Source organism: Sylvia atricapilla, chromosome 1, assembly GCF_009819655.1.
Source record: "Sylvia atricapilla isolate bSylAtr1 chromosome 1, bSylAtr1.pri, whole genome shotgun sequence".
Taxonomy (NCBI): domain Eukaryota; kingdom Metazoa; phylum Chordata; class Aves; order Passeriformes; family Sylviidae; genus Sylvia; species Sylvia atricapilla.
The window spans coordinates 144,602,959-144,615,663 of NC_089140.1; the positions used below are offsets into that span (position 1 = coordinate 144,602,959).

Below are 12,705 nucleotides of genomic sequence, written 5' to 3' on the forward strand. Positions count from 1 at the left end.
GAAGAACACATTTCTAGGTTAACATCTGCTTAATAGCTTGTCTGATTTCAAATATTTGCAAATAACATGTTGTTTTCTGATTTTTACACTGAGAAATCAAAAAGAAAACTAAAACTGCCACCAGTCGTCCAACTTGCAGTAAAATTTCTCAGTGCTCTAAACTGATGTACAGATGTTTTTAAGGCATTTCTGCTTTAATGCTGGAAGAACACAAGAAAATACTAGTTAGAAGAGGTTTTACAAGGAAATAACAAAACATGCATGAAGGTAAAATAATTTTTTTAATAATTTAGAAATCATTATGAGATAAATAGCTATCTGATGAAAGCAAATATTCTGTGGGTATACAGAATTTTTTTTATGTCTTCATAACAATGTATGTAGAGATATAAAGTGAAAATGTACTTACTGTGGGAGTAAGCAACTCTTTTGACTCTTTCACAGACATAACTTGCATTTTTCACAAACCAGGAATAGTATTCAACACAGTACCTGAAGATGAAGTTACAGATAGGAGATGCAGTTAAAGATAAGAGGCTTGTTATCTTTCATAAGGACAGGGACTTTGGACAAGGGCATGTAGTGATAAGATGAGGAGGAATGGCTTCAGGCTGAAAGAGGGCAGGTTTAAATTAAATATTAGGAAGAAAGTTAGTGTTAGGGTGGTGAGGCACTGCAACAGGTTGCCCAGAGAAGTTGTGGACGCCCCATCCCTGGAAGTCTTCCAGGTCAGGTTGGATGGAGCTTGGAGCAACCTGGTCCAGTGGAAGGTGTCCCTGCCTATGGCAGCAGAGTTGCTACTAAATTGTCTTCAGATCCCTTCCTCTCAAAGCAATCTATGATTCTATGATAAGCACAGTATATCATGATGCTATTACTAAATTTGGAAATAAAAATTATGTCATTAGATGTTTGGGAAAATGCAGCTGGGCTTTCTTCACTTAGCTGGAATACTGAAGCCAGATCAGGTACTGATTGGGGTCCTGGGACACATTTGTGTCTCAGCCGGTGGCCACAGACCCTCCAAAAGGATCACTGGTGATTGAAAATTGTCGTTTGGGGAAAAATAAAAAGCCTGAAGGAGTATTTTAAGGAGACAGAGGGAAGAAAAATTAGTGCCAGGTTTTACCTCATGGCTTCCTTTCTGGAATATCTTCTCTGACCGACACAAAGGCACAGCTGGAAGAACCTGCAGAGCTCCATCACACAGGGGTTGATCTTCTGCACTATGACAGTGACAGGAGGGGAGGTCACTCGGGGCTCTCTGAGCATGGCCTGTGGGCACCCTGGGGGAAAAACACAACCTGAACTAGTCCAAGTACTTGTCCCACTCCATTTCTTGCTCTACGTTATCTGGGCTATGGTCTCCAAAGCAACGTCTTCCCCACTCCAACAAATAAGGGAGATCCCTGCAAATGCCATCCTGGGGCTCTGAGAAGGAAGGAGGGAGGGTGGGAGGGAGGGAGGGAGGGAGGGAGGGAGGGAGGGAGGAAGGAAGGAAGGAAGGAAGGAAGGAAGGAAGGAAGGAAGGAAGGAAGGAAGGAGGGAAGGAGGGAAGGAGGGAGGGAGGGAAGGAAGGAGGGAAGGAGGGAAGGAGGGAAGGAGGGAAGGAAGGAAGGAAGGAAGGGCAGGCACCTGTGTGTGCCGTGATTGTCAACGATTTTTTCCATGTGTGTAACTAGCAGCAGGCTTTGGCCATGTGTGGATAAACTGCCTTACCTGCTGAGTATAATCCCCTTAGACAGTGTAATTGCATTTCCAGGTTCACATATCTCACACACTTTATAGCTCTGGGCAAAAGCTATGTTATGTGATAGCAGAGGTTATGAAGGTGAAATTTGGACTAATGAAGTTCTGTTGAAATAGGCTTGAGTCATCTAGTGCTGACAAGAAATTTAATATAAAATGGCATTCTTGGGCAGGAGGAAAATCAAGTCTCTGCCAACCTGAAAGAAATTGCTATGAAACTATTTCCCTCTTGGCAGCTCTTGACCAAGATATCAGGAGTATGTGAGGAGTAAGGCACAGACACTGGTAGCTCCCAAACTCACAGGCTGCTCTGAAAACCTGTTGTGTGTCTGAGGCACTACACAAATATCAGGTGTAATTAGCCAGAGATGGGCAAGAGGGAGACCCATTTCTCTTCACCCCAGCAATTTCACATAAATGTCATCAGGCTTTGTCCATTTAATAGCATTTGACACACCCTGATATTTTCCTACATCGAGTAAATTAAAAATTTCTTGCTTAAGTAAACACATTCCATGCTAATAACCAAACATCAGAGCATGGGGCAATGAGATTTTAATATAAGTTGTCCCTGAAAACTAATGTTAAAACTGATGAGAAATAATAAAGTGGATGAATAATTAAAACTTGCTGGAGGCCACCCTCCTACGAATTTCAGCCTCCACAGAAGTGAGTCCTCCTATCCTGCCAACCAGATATTAAATGCTTTACTCAAGCCATGTGTTTTGCCAGCAGAAATTCAGTTTTATCTAGCTGCAAATTGAACGGTGGCAATTTCAATTTGGAGTCATCTATTTGGGAAAGAGAAGTCAAACAAAAATGCTGAAAGCTAAGGAAATTGATTTGGTTTTCATTTTTGACAATCACTTTAAATTAACACAGTATTTGCATAATACTATATTTGCTTTATGAAGAAATTATTTTTCAATTAATTTTCTATATAATTTTTTGCTTGCATAGTATATTCACATCATATAATTGAAATTCAAGTTTTCATCCATGCATAGTAATGCTTTATACCTCTTCTTTAATAAATTTCTACTATGGAAAGTATTTTTTTGTGTTCAGTGCATAAATTCATAAAAATAATTAAAACTAGGAATTTATTTCAGAACTTTATTTTCTAAGAATCCTCTTTCTTAAGAAATTGAATTAGTCAAGAGACTAGACAAGGCAAGAACCACAGCTCCTGAGCAGAGATGTTCTCCCATCTACTTCAAATTGCCACATTATTGTCGGGGGCAGTGAAGTGACCAACTTTTGCAGTAAATAGACAGCTCTTTTATTAATTCAATATCACATCCCCGGGACAATGAGATTAAATTTTGCTGCCAGTGAAGAACAATGTTATGGTTACTGTGAATGATTCAGACTCAAAATATCCCTCCCTCTACGCTCTAACATGCACATTTACGTGTGTTATTAGTTGGCACCCACTTCTGTGATTTAAGAAATAAATGAGGAGACATCCCTCAGAACAATGTGGATGCCCTTTCTTACTGTGGGATCCCACTGTTGGATGTATTTCCCCACATGTATGATTGTTAGAACCAGGCAGGCAGCCTCTGCCACCGTGGTTTCTCACAGAGAAGCATTTGGTGACCCAAATTCACCCATCTCACGGAAATCCACGTTTCCCAGCCTTTCCAAAACATCCTAGGTTCTCCAGGGTCTGTAGTACTGCACACCAGTGGAGGACTCTGGCATTTGGAGCTCTTTAAACAGTCGTAAGACAAAAGACTAAATCTGATTTCAGAATTAAATAATAGCATTATAAGAGCTAAAAAGATGACCATGAAAGCCAAAGCTTTTTGCCCATCATTTTAGTTCCTTAGACTCCTCTGGTTTTATCTAAAATATCAAGCCTAAAGGATATTGAAGACCCATGCAGGTTAGGCTGTTATGGCATCTTTCCACTATCCAGCATCTGTGGTTCTCTTAGACAGTCACCACACAGGAACACAAGCAGATGAGAACTGAGCTTTAATGAAAATCTAATTGATAATGATCCTTTATTAGCTGAGGAAATAGTTTGCAGAATTGTAAATTCAGACCAGTTCTGGGGGGTTCATGTGGCATGAGCTGGTTCCATCATTTTATTGATGATGAGATTTAAACCATGATATTTTCTTTTGGAATGACTTTTAAGAATGAATTCTCCAACAACCAATCAATGCTAAAATTGCCACACAAAGTTAATTCTATCACCACAATATGATCTATGTTTTGAATTTGCAGTTGTGTACAACTCACAAACAAATGGGAAGCAGTCCCATGGACATTTTGAATGGTTTGCATACATAAACTGACACAAATTACCATGTATGTTTTATCTGCATGGGAATGTTTCTATCTTGCAGCACTTTCAAACACACTGCTATTTCTGCTGCATGAGCTGCATTTACTTACTGGTAGCTGAGTAAAGTTTCAGTGTAACTCCAGGTCGGTAGGAAGGCGGCATAGACAGTACTGTAGAAGGCAAATCTAGGGGGAGGGAAAAGAATAGAAATTGTTTTGATACCATAAAAAACAAAGCAGATTGATTGAAGGAGCAGCAGAAAAGAATAAAAAAACTAACCCTGAACTCACAGTTCATTAATAAACACTTACCTAGGCAGTAATGTATAAATACATTATTAGTCATCTATTTCTATATATTGCTTTCTATTTCATAAATGTGCCAACTGATGCACTTGATTTCTATCTCAGATCAGTTTTACCTGGCTCTGTTTGCATCAGTTTGCTGGCTTCTTGTGGAGACACTGTCTGCATCCAAATCATGGACATGTCAGCTGTGGGAACAGAGACACTTCTGTTATTCATTATTTATCTGTCTACTGGGAAGAATTGTTACATATGAGACAGCTCAACAGCCAGGGTCCCTCACCCAGTACTGCCAGTGGCATATAAAAATGCCAGGATGAAATAGGAAGAACAAAAGCTGTACTTGACAAGAACTTGAAAAGCCTGTGGACTAGGGAAGGGAAGGATTTCAAGAAGCCATGTTTAGGGGACACCAAAAGAAGCATCTCTATTTTGTTTTTTCACAGGTCTGCTCACCAAATTTGGAGCAGAATGTGAGGGAAGATTCAAGTGGCAGAAGTGTTTGTGGGAAGCAAGATCTAGTTTTTCCCCTAAAGATAAGAAACTACAGGATGGAAGTTCTACTATAGCTGATTTTGACATTTCTGCAATAAAGTAATCAACTCACTGGTAACCCAGTGAGTGTCCCTCTAACCTCCACCTCAGAGACACTTGGCCAAACCCACAGCAGTGGGGTAGGGCAGGTTCCAGGGCTCCTGGCCATACTCACTGGGGCTGGGCTGTGGGGCTGGCAATGGGGCCAAGCTCTCCCCAGGGCTCAGAGGGGGTCTGGCGGTGCCCTGGGGCCTGGGAGCCTCCACGGGGGGTGATGGAAACCAGGATCCTTTGGCTCCAACTGTCCTTGGCCACGGTGGGAACTTTGTGGTGGGGATTTCCCTCCCTTTCTGGGTGAGAGGCGTCCTGGTAGCTGGAGAAACAAGAGAGACAGAGAGGACACCAGCACACTGGGGCTGCTGGTGCCCCACAGCAGCAGCAACTGCAACACACTGGGAGAGAATAATATCTAAAATGCACCCAGAAAATCAATCCCATCTACCCCTTGAGTGCTTCTCTGGCACTTGAACAGCCACTTCTCCATTTCATTTTACATATGGAAACACAGGGAGCTCCTGTTTGAAATTTTTACTGAGAACATTTTCATGTGTGAGTTTTCATAAACTAGAAAAGAAATTGAAAAGTTCCTACAGAGATTTTGTGTTTCTCTTCACATAATTTGTGCTTAATTTCCTGAACTGCTTCACTACAGTAGAAAGGTCTTGTCTGTTTGAAGGTGAGCAGGCAGGTACTGGAGGGCAGATGCTGCAGTTTGAGAACTGGCACCTATGGCCATAAGAGATAACACAGGTTGGCATGTGGGTAAGGAAATTTAAAAAAATCTATAAAAGACAGCAGACTGACTACAGAAAATGCAGGCATTTTGTAGGAGAGAGATGCAGCTGCTTGATGAGAAGGAGGTATGAAGGCAAGGTCAGAATTTCTATCCATTTATACCAAAAGCAAGCAGGTGCAAAGCCTTATTTTTGGGCTTTCAAAATGGGGCAGATCAGCACTTTTCTATCTTGTAGCCCTGTAGCAAAGTTAAATGAACTACAGTTTATTTAATGCTCAAGTACGGCTGAATGTCATATAAATAAATAGAGAATAATACAGAAAAAAATTACCATAGAAACAAGATGAAATAGTTGAAATAATCTTATTTTTTTGGTTTTAAACTAACTGCCAGTTTTTTCTCTTTTTCTCTGCCTCTTTAGAAAATTTATTTTTTCTGGTAAAATGTCTTTTCGCAGGAGTTTTTCTATTCTCCAGCTCTTCAATACTCTCAGCATTACCGAGATCATCTGCTAATTCAGAGAAATTTTATGCTACCCTTTACTTGGAGTTAACATCACAGTTAATTGTGCAGCAAACATACATGATAATTTGTCAAGACATTAATCAAAGGGAACACACACTTAAGTCTGACAATATTTGCTCACATTTAAATGCCCACACATATTCTGCTGATGAATCCAGTGTCTTGTTTGGGTCTTCCTGTAATTTCACGAAACTTGAGAAAATCGAATCTAGGTCTTTGAGGTGTAAGAAGACAAGGTTAGTTAGAGCACTCACTTTCCACTGCATATTGTGTGAGAAAAAGGAAAGAAATTAGATTCTACTGCCATAGAAGCAGCTGTTGTTTCTAATTAAAGGGGGTTTGGGCAAAGTGTCTTTTTGTTTGTTTTTAAATGGAGAGAATCATCCCACATCTTTCAGCACGCACAATTTGCCAATAATGCAGATTTCAGTCTGCCTGCATTAATCTATCATTGAAATGGGAGATAGTGATGGGCAACAGTGAAAGGTGAGCACCTGAAGTGCAGCTCGAACTGGCAAAGGAGCTTTGGGTGGAGGAACCACGCAGGACAATGACTGAATGTATACACCTTCATTCTGAAGGTAACTCATGGAAAGGCAGGAGGCCATTTGTGCTGAGAGCTATGGAAGGCACCCAGTCAGATTTAAGAGCACTGGAGACCCTCCCCAGCCCAATGCTGAATCCTGTAAAAGCTTTCAACCCAGCAGGTTTCATTTGTTCCTCCATCAGAAAACCTTGTAGGAAATAATTTAAAACTTTGTGAAATTTATTTACATTTATGATATAATCATTGTATTAAATTTCCAACAATATAAAATATTATTCTAACTATAATCAAATATATAATACTATGCAAATATATATGCAATAATAAAAAATAAAATAATATTTATAGTAGTAATAATGAGGATGGAGTCCTCATTGCAAAAGCTATCTGGACATGATTTTCACTCTGGTTCCTGCTTTTATTTCTCAGAATGTACTTACCCAGGTCAGATGATGTGTTACTGGAAAATGTGTAATTAATAATAGGAGACTTTTCTAGTATCTCCAAAAAATCCGACAGATTTTTCCCTGCAAATAGAAATGCTTACAAATATCAAGAAAAGCTTGTTTGCAGAATAAACCATCACTGAGGAAAACTAGGACAATATTTTTGAATAGAATGATTTTAACTTTTACCTGTTTGCCCTGCCATCACACAGATGTAGATACAATCAGAGTCATTGCTCTGACGCACTGAAAGGCAAAAAACCATAAATGAGATAATTGTTACCAGATTTCCTTGCATGGAATTATCTTAAACAGTTGAAAACACAATCAAAAAATGGCATTTGGCTATGGCAGCTGGCCAAGTATGTTCCTTCTGATCTAATTTTTTGACAGAAATGTCAGACCACCATCAAATCTAAGTGTTATTACCTTCAGGGAAAAAGTTTCTATCTAAATAAAATTTTAAGTTACAAGTATTTTTATATGGAAAAAACCCCTTCAGATTAAATAGCCCATACTTATTCTCTGTGAATAAGAATTGCTCAAAATGTCAGTATGCAACAATAATTCTCAAACCCACCAATTTTTAGTAATTAATTATAAAACATTCAAACAACATAACTGCTCATAGAAAGACATACATCTCTATATTACACATATACACATTATATATGTATTTTGTTCCATGTGTTGCAGGAAAAATGCTATTGATAAGAGCAATAGGCTTTTATCCACATTTTCATTATTGTTTTCGTGCCAGGACTAAATGAGACAGATAAGACAACCATAAATATTCAAAGAAAAGGCAAACCTGAGAGAATAGAAGTGGATTTGAAAATTTCTGTGAGATAACTGGTGGAGTTTCCAATGATATCAACAAGTAGAGCTGTAAAATCTAGACAACAAATAGAGAAAGTTTATTATTGAAACCACAGGTCATATCATGTATGCCAAGTCAAAAATTCACTTTTATATGTGATGATATTTTAGATATATGCTCATACATGACAAAGTTTAAAATATATCAAGGGTTAAAATATTTTGCTGGAGTGGATTGAAGAAACCATGAGAATACTTTCAGAAGTATATTTCAAAGATGATATCCAAAACTACATCAGTGTGTCTAAAAGGATACTTAAGTGGAATTTATCTGTTTGATAGAACATTTTAAAGTAATGCCTTACTAAGTCTGCTTAAATGTAGAAGGAGATCTAAAGTCTGCAGGCTTTGCCTGCTGTAATTGCCTATCTGCTGTGTAGGACCTTCCAATAGGCACTGGATTTTTTCCTCTGGGGTCTGCTTCACACTGATGACTCAGATGCCAGCCCAAGAAATGGCTGGTGGTGTTGTGGTGGTCCTTTCTAGCAGTGAAAGGTCACTGTTCTCACTTAGGGAACGATGGACCTGAGCCTTGAATTTTTACTGCTTTGGAGAATGCTACAATTCCCAAAATATTCTGGAACTGCAGCAGAAAGATTAAAGTTTCTCTGTTATTCTCCAAGGGGAATTGGGTAATTTTCCATAAAGGCTTGTGAGATGTGTGGGTCCAGAGAAATCTGTGAAAACCACTGTGGCTTGTGCAGGGTCACCACGTGTGGCACAGAGGGTTTGGAGTCTGGTCTGTAGCTGCTGATCTACTCTTGATGCCTTACATTAACCAGTCATAGAATCCAAACACTCAGATGCATCCCGAAATGTTAAATTCTGTGAAACCAAGGATGTGAATGAGGGTTTCAGGTGAAGGGTTAGCCTAACAGTATATTGTATATTGTTCAGCAGTTCTATGAAGATGTTAGTCCTTGCTTTTCACTTCTCTTGGGCTCATTGAAGTTGCTGGAGCCTGTTAGTGGAGAGAAGCCCTTGTCCATCTCCTGGGGTTATCTCAGGAGAGAAAGAGTTGCCAAGGTGATACATCATATATTGCTGGTTGTCTCTCCTGTGCTGCAATTTGTATTCCAAGAAGGAAAGGGAGCCTTTTGCCAGTCAAACCACGCCAGTCTCTTGACTGATGGCTCCATCCCAGACCGGCTGGCTGGGTGCAGCCACCTGAGACTGAGGTCATAGGAGTTAGAGCAGCCACTCATGGTGAGTTATGGCTGCTGACTTCAGTGTGGTGGTGGTAATCATAAGGATGAAGTCTGCAGAATTCAGACTACAGGGCTCAGCTCCAAAGGAAATAATTCAGCTTAAGCACATGCGATTGCCAACCTCTTTTGTGTACCCACCTGTCAAGTCATTTGTCACATTATTCAAACAGTAACAGTAGTGCAGAGGGAACTTGCCAGGGTCAATATTTTTTGCATTAGAGACTGCAGGGAGAGACAGAGAAAAAAAAATCAATGTCTTGTTGCACAGGCTGTGGGAGAGAAACTGCTCCTGAGCTGAGCAAAGCACCAACACTCACTGTTATAAATGGTGACTGACACTTTGTGGAAGGCAAACGAGCTGTAAGAGGTGACGCTCAGCAAAGAGAAGAGTTTCTTGGTACCTGCAGAAACACAGGTCCATGCCATTAGTTCTTGGAACAAATTGTGAGAACAGCGTGTTTTGACTCTGCTCATTTAGTGTCTAAAGGATTCCCAAGGTACCAGTATGATGCAGCTGCCTCACACTCAGTCTGTTCTCATTTCCACTGAAAGAAAGGTAATTTGTATTGCTTCTTCCTTTTTATTTTTTTTTCTTTTAATTGAAATGTACACTGGATTAGAAAGTGCTTTTGAAAGGCGTCCCACAAGTAATTATATTGTGTCTATATAAAAACCCACACTAATTTCCAAGTTCTCTGGGGCAGACAGCTATCTGCATTATAAATGCATGAAGGTAACATTCTCCTAGAAGCAAATCTGGAGGCTGACAACACATGTTTACAGCTTCTCCTGCTAACACTTGTAGTGCCTTTTCTCCTGCACTGCTGGGCTGGCAGCTGTGACCTGTCCAGCCGTGTCCCATTACCTCTGAGTGCAGAGCTCAGCATCCCGTTCACCAGCTCTGTCAGGTTAATAGCAGCCAGGTCCAGGGACTTTGCAGGCAGCTCTGAAAGAAAAGGGGTGCATGAGGGCACAAGGAAACAGCTGTGCATCCACTGCTTATATGTGCTAGAAATCTGCTAGAATGGGAAAACTAAAAGGAGCAGATTATGTACTGGGTTGCACCAAAAAAACACTGATGGGAAAATAAAATTCCAGGGCCACGGAGACAAGTGTAGAAAATAGCAAGATACAGCAACAAGATACAAATAGCAATAGAAAGTAGCAAGATACACCACAGAAGAATGATGGTCTAAAATTCAGGTCTGCCAGCTATGCCCTTGACCTTGGGCAGCTGCAGGACCCTGGTGTGCTGGTGCCCTCTCCTGCTGGGTGATGGGTGTTTGCTGCCAACAGAGCACCACATCTCACCATGCTGGTCACAAAACGCAGAGAAAGGGCCTAGGAAATGTTCCCCCTTCCCCAAACCTACATGAAAATACAGATTTTTTTTTTAAGCTACATTGATGGCTGAACTCTTTGCTACAACAGAATAATTTTGCTGTAGCAAAAATCACACTTTTTATCTTAGCATGCTTTATTTCTGTGGATGTTGCTTATTTGTTTTTTACCAAGTCAAAAATTTCAAAGATTTTTTTGGCTTCCCTCCCACAAAGTCATGCTGAAGCAGAGCAGTACAGTGTCTGAGTGTCTGTGTGAGGGAGGAAGGTGTGTGAGCATGACAGAGAGAGGAAGAACAGAGCAGGACAGAAAAAGAAGCACAGAAAGCTGAGATGAGAACAAAATTGGATTTGGGGAGAAATGCAATTTTCCAATGACATCAGTATTATTTATAACCAATTTGAAACCAAGCTGAACCCCAGGGCTGAAAGCAGCTCTTGTGCACAGTATAGAAGAGAGAAAAAAAGAAAAACAAAAAGGAATGAAGAGATGGGAAGGAGAAAAAGGAAAAAGAGAGGAGTAGATTTTGGGCAGGACAGTTATTATCCTGGCCAGGGACTGGATTGGGTAGGCTGGCCTTTACAGCAGGGGTGGGGCTCACAGACTCTGCAGGAGCAGGGCCCATCTGCTGCCACCTCCATGACCAACACTGCACCTCCCATTCCCTTTAACACCCTGCCTGGGGCTCCTGATATGCTGCCTGTTACCTGCAGTAGCCAGCACTGCCACTTGCTTCTCTTTCTTATTTTCTTTTCTTATGCACGAAGCTGAAAAGTGAAGAAAGAGACTGAGAAACAGTTTTCTATGTTGTTTGCCCTTCAATAATCAAAATGAAAATATAATAGTAAATATTTGTAGAGAGCTTTACCCGGCTTGGACACCGACTTTGCTGCAAAGTACAGAGTAAAATAAGGCCAAATCCAAACAAATCTTCCCTTCTCTGTGTGTGTTTATTATTCAAAGCAGTCATGTAATTGAGGACTATCCTCAAGAGCTGTTTTGCAGGAGGAATGGGCTGAAACTGGGCTCAGGAGGTTGGACTGGGTTTCACTCTGGGATTCACTCGGTGACCAGCTGAGGTGCCCAGCAGTAAATAAGAGATTGCAGGACAAGTAGAAGATATGTGTTTGAGACTGAGGTTTCCTATCCCAGCAGCTGAGTGCCCCCTAAGAGTAAGCCAAAAGGCTCTCCAAGGGAGTCAGTGCTAGAAAATGCTCACCTGCCGTGTTCCTATGAAGCTTCAGCTTCTCAGTCCATCCAAGTTGCCCTTTACATATGTTTATAAAGGAGAAATACCCAGTAGACAGGGTTATAATCTAGGGCTTATAAATTGTGATGTGGTGTTAATTAGCTGTATTAACAGCTCTCAATTAGTCAGAGCTAAATTTGGATGGACAATCTAGGTGGTAGGAGCTCTTTTAACTCTTCTCTCTCTTTCCTTATGAACCTTTCTGGTTCCAGATTCTTGGCATGGAATCCAGGAACAGGCACCCCCTGCTCTGCTCTGCTGAATGACACCAGCCCTGCAGCTCCAGCCCACCAGCCTTGCCTGCACAGGGTGAAAGCACACAGATGTGGGGATGGGGCTCTGGGAGCAGCTGGGAAAGAGGAACTTGGGTTATTCTCTGAGGAGCACCAGACCATTGTCCTTACCTGTGCTGAAAACCAGTAAGAGACATAAAAATCCCAGGCTCATCTTGGCTGCCACATGCCAGCAGAACCCCTGCATTATGGATGCTGACTTCCAGCAGGTTTGGCTGGTCTAGGAGAGAGAAATGCCCTTTTGGCAGTGTTAAAATTTTCAGCATTGAGCGATTTTGTCCAGCCCTTGTCCCAGAATGGTTTGACCACAGGAGAAATCAGATTTCTGTGATGCAGAGAAAGATTGGTGTTGGAAATGGCAAAGAAACAGAGATCTCAGAATCAGTATTTCCTCTGTGCCTGTGGGTGCTGTGAGTTTAGCACGTGCCTCTCGTTTGTTGAGTCTTATCTAACTGGCTTTTCTGGGGACTTGGTAAGGTTGTCAACACAACTCTCTTCTCTGGCAGGGTGAGCTGTGCCTAAAAGGTGCCTGAC

General features: G+C 41.0%; 1 protein-coding gene across 1 annotated transcript; it reads right to left on the reverse strand.

The window, feature by feature from the left end:
• Positions 1–103: 103 nt before the first annotated feature.
• Positions 104–12,358, reverse strand: HHLA1 (HHLA1 neighbor of OC90). The gene is made up of 15 exons (XM_066337981.1): positions 12,283–12,358; positions 11,337–11,396; positions 10,154–10,234; positions 9,606–9,689; positions 9,427–9,510; positions 8,013–8,096; positions 7,391–7,447; positions 7,196–7,282; positions 6,330–6,416; positions 5,063–5,260; positions 4,470–4,541; positions 4,159–4,233; positions 1,130–1,286; positions 410–492; positions 104–200 (listed from the first exon to the last, which is right to left on the reverse strand). Exons 1-15 carry the CDS (start codon positions 12,356–12,358, stop codon positions 157–159), a joined length of 1,329 nt encoding a protein of 442 aa, XP_066194078.1. The 3' UTR covers positions 104–156.
• Positions 12,359–12,705: the final 347 nt, after the last annotated feature.

Coding starts and splice junctions, on each gene's coding strand:
- HHLA1 (XM_066337981.1), bottom strand. CDS start 12,358: ATGCAGGGGTTCTGCTGGCATGTGGCAGCCAAGATGAGCCTGGGATTT. Junction 6,417..7,195: donor TAACACATCATCTGACCTGG/GTAAGTACATTC, acceptor TCAAAGACCTAG/ATTCGATTTTCTCAAGTTTC. Junction 4,234..4,469: donor ACTGATGCAAACAGAGCCAG/GTAAAACTGATC, acceptor CCCTCCCCCTAG/ATTTGCCTTCTACAGTACTG.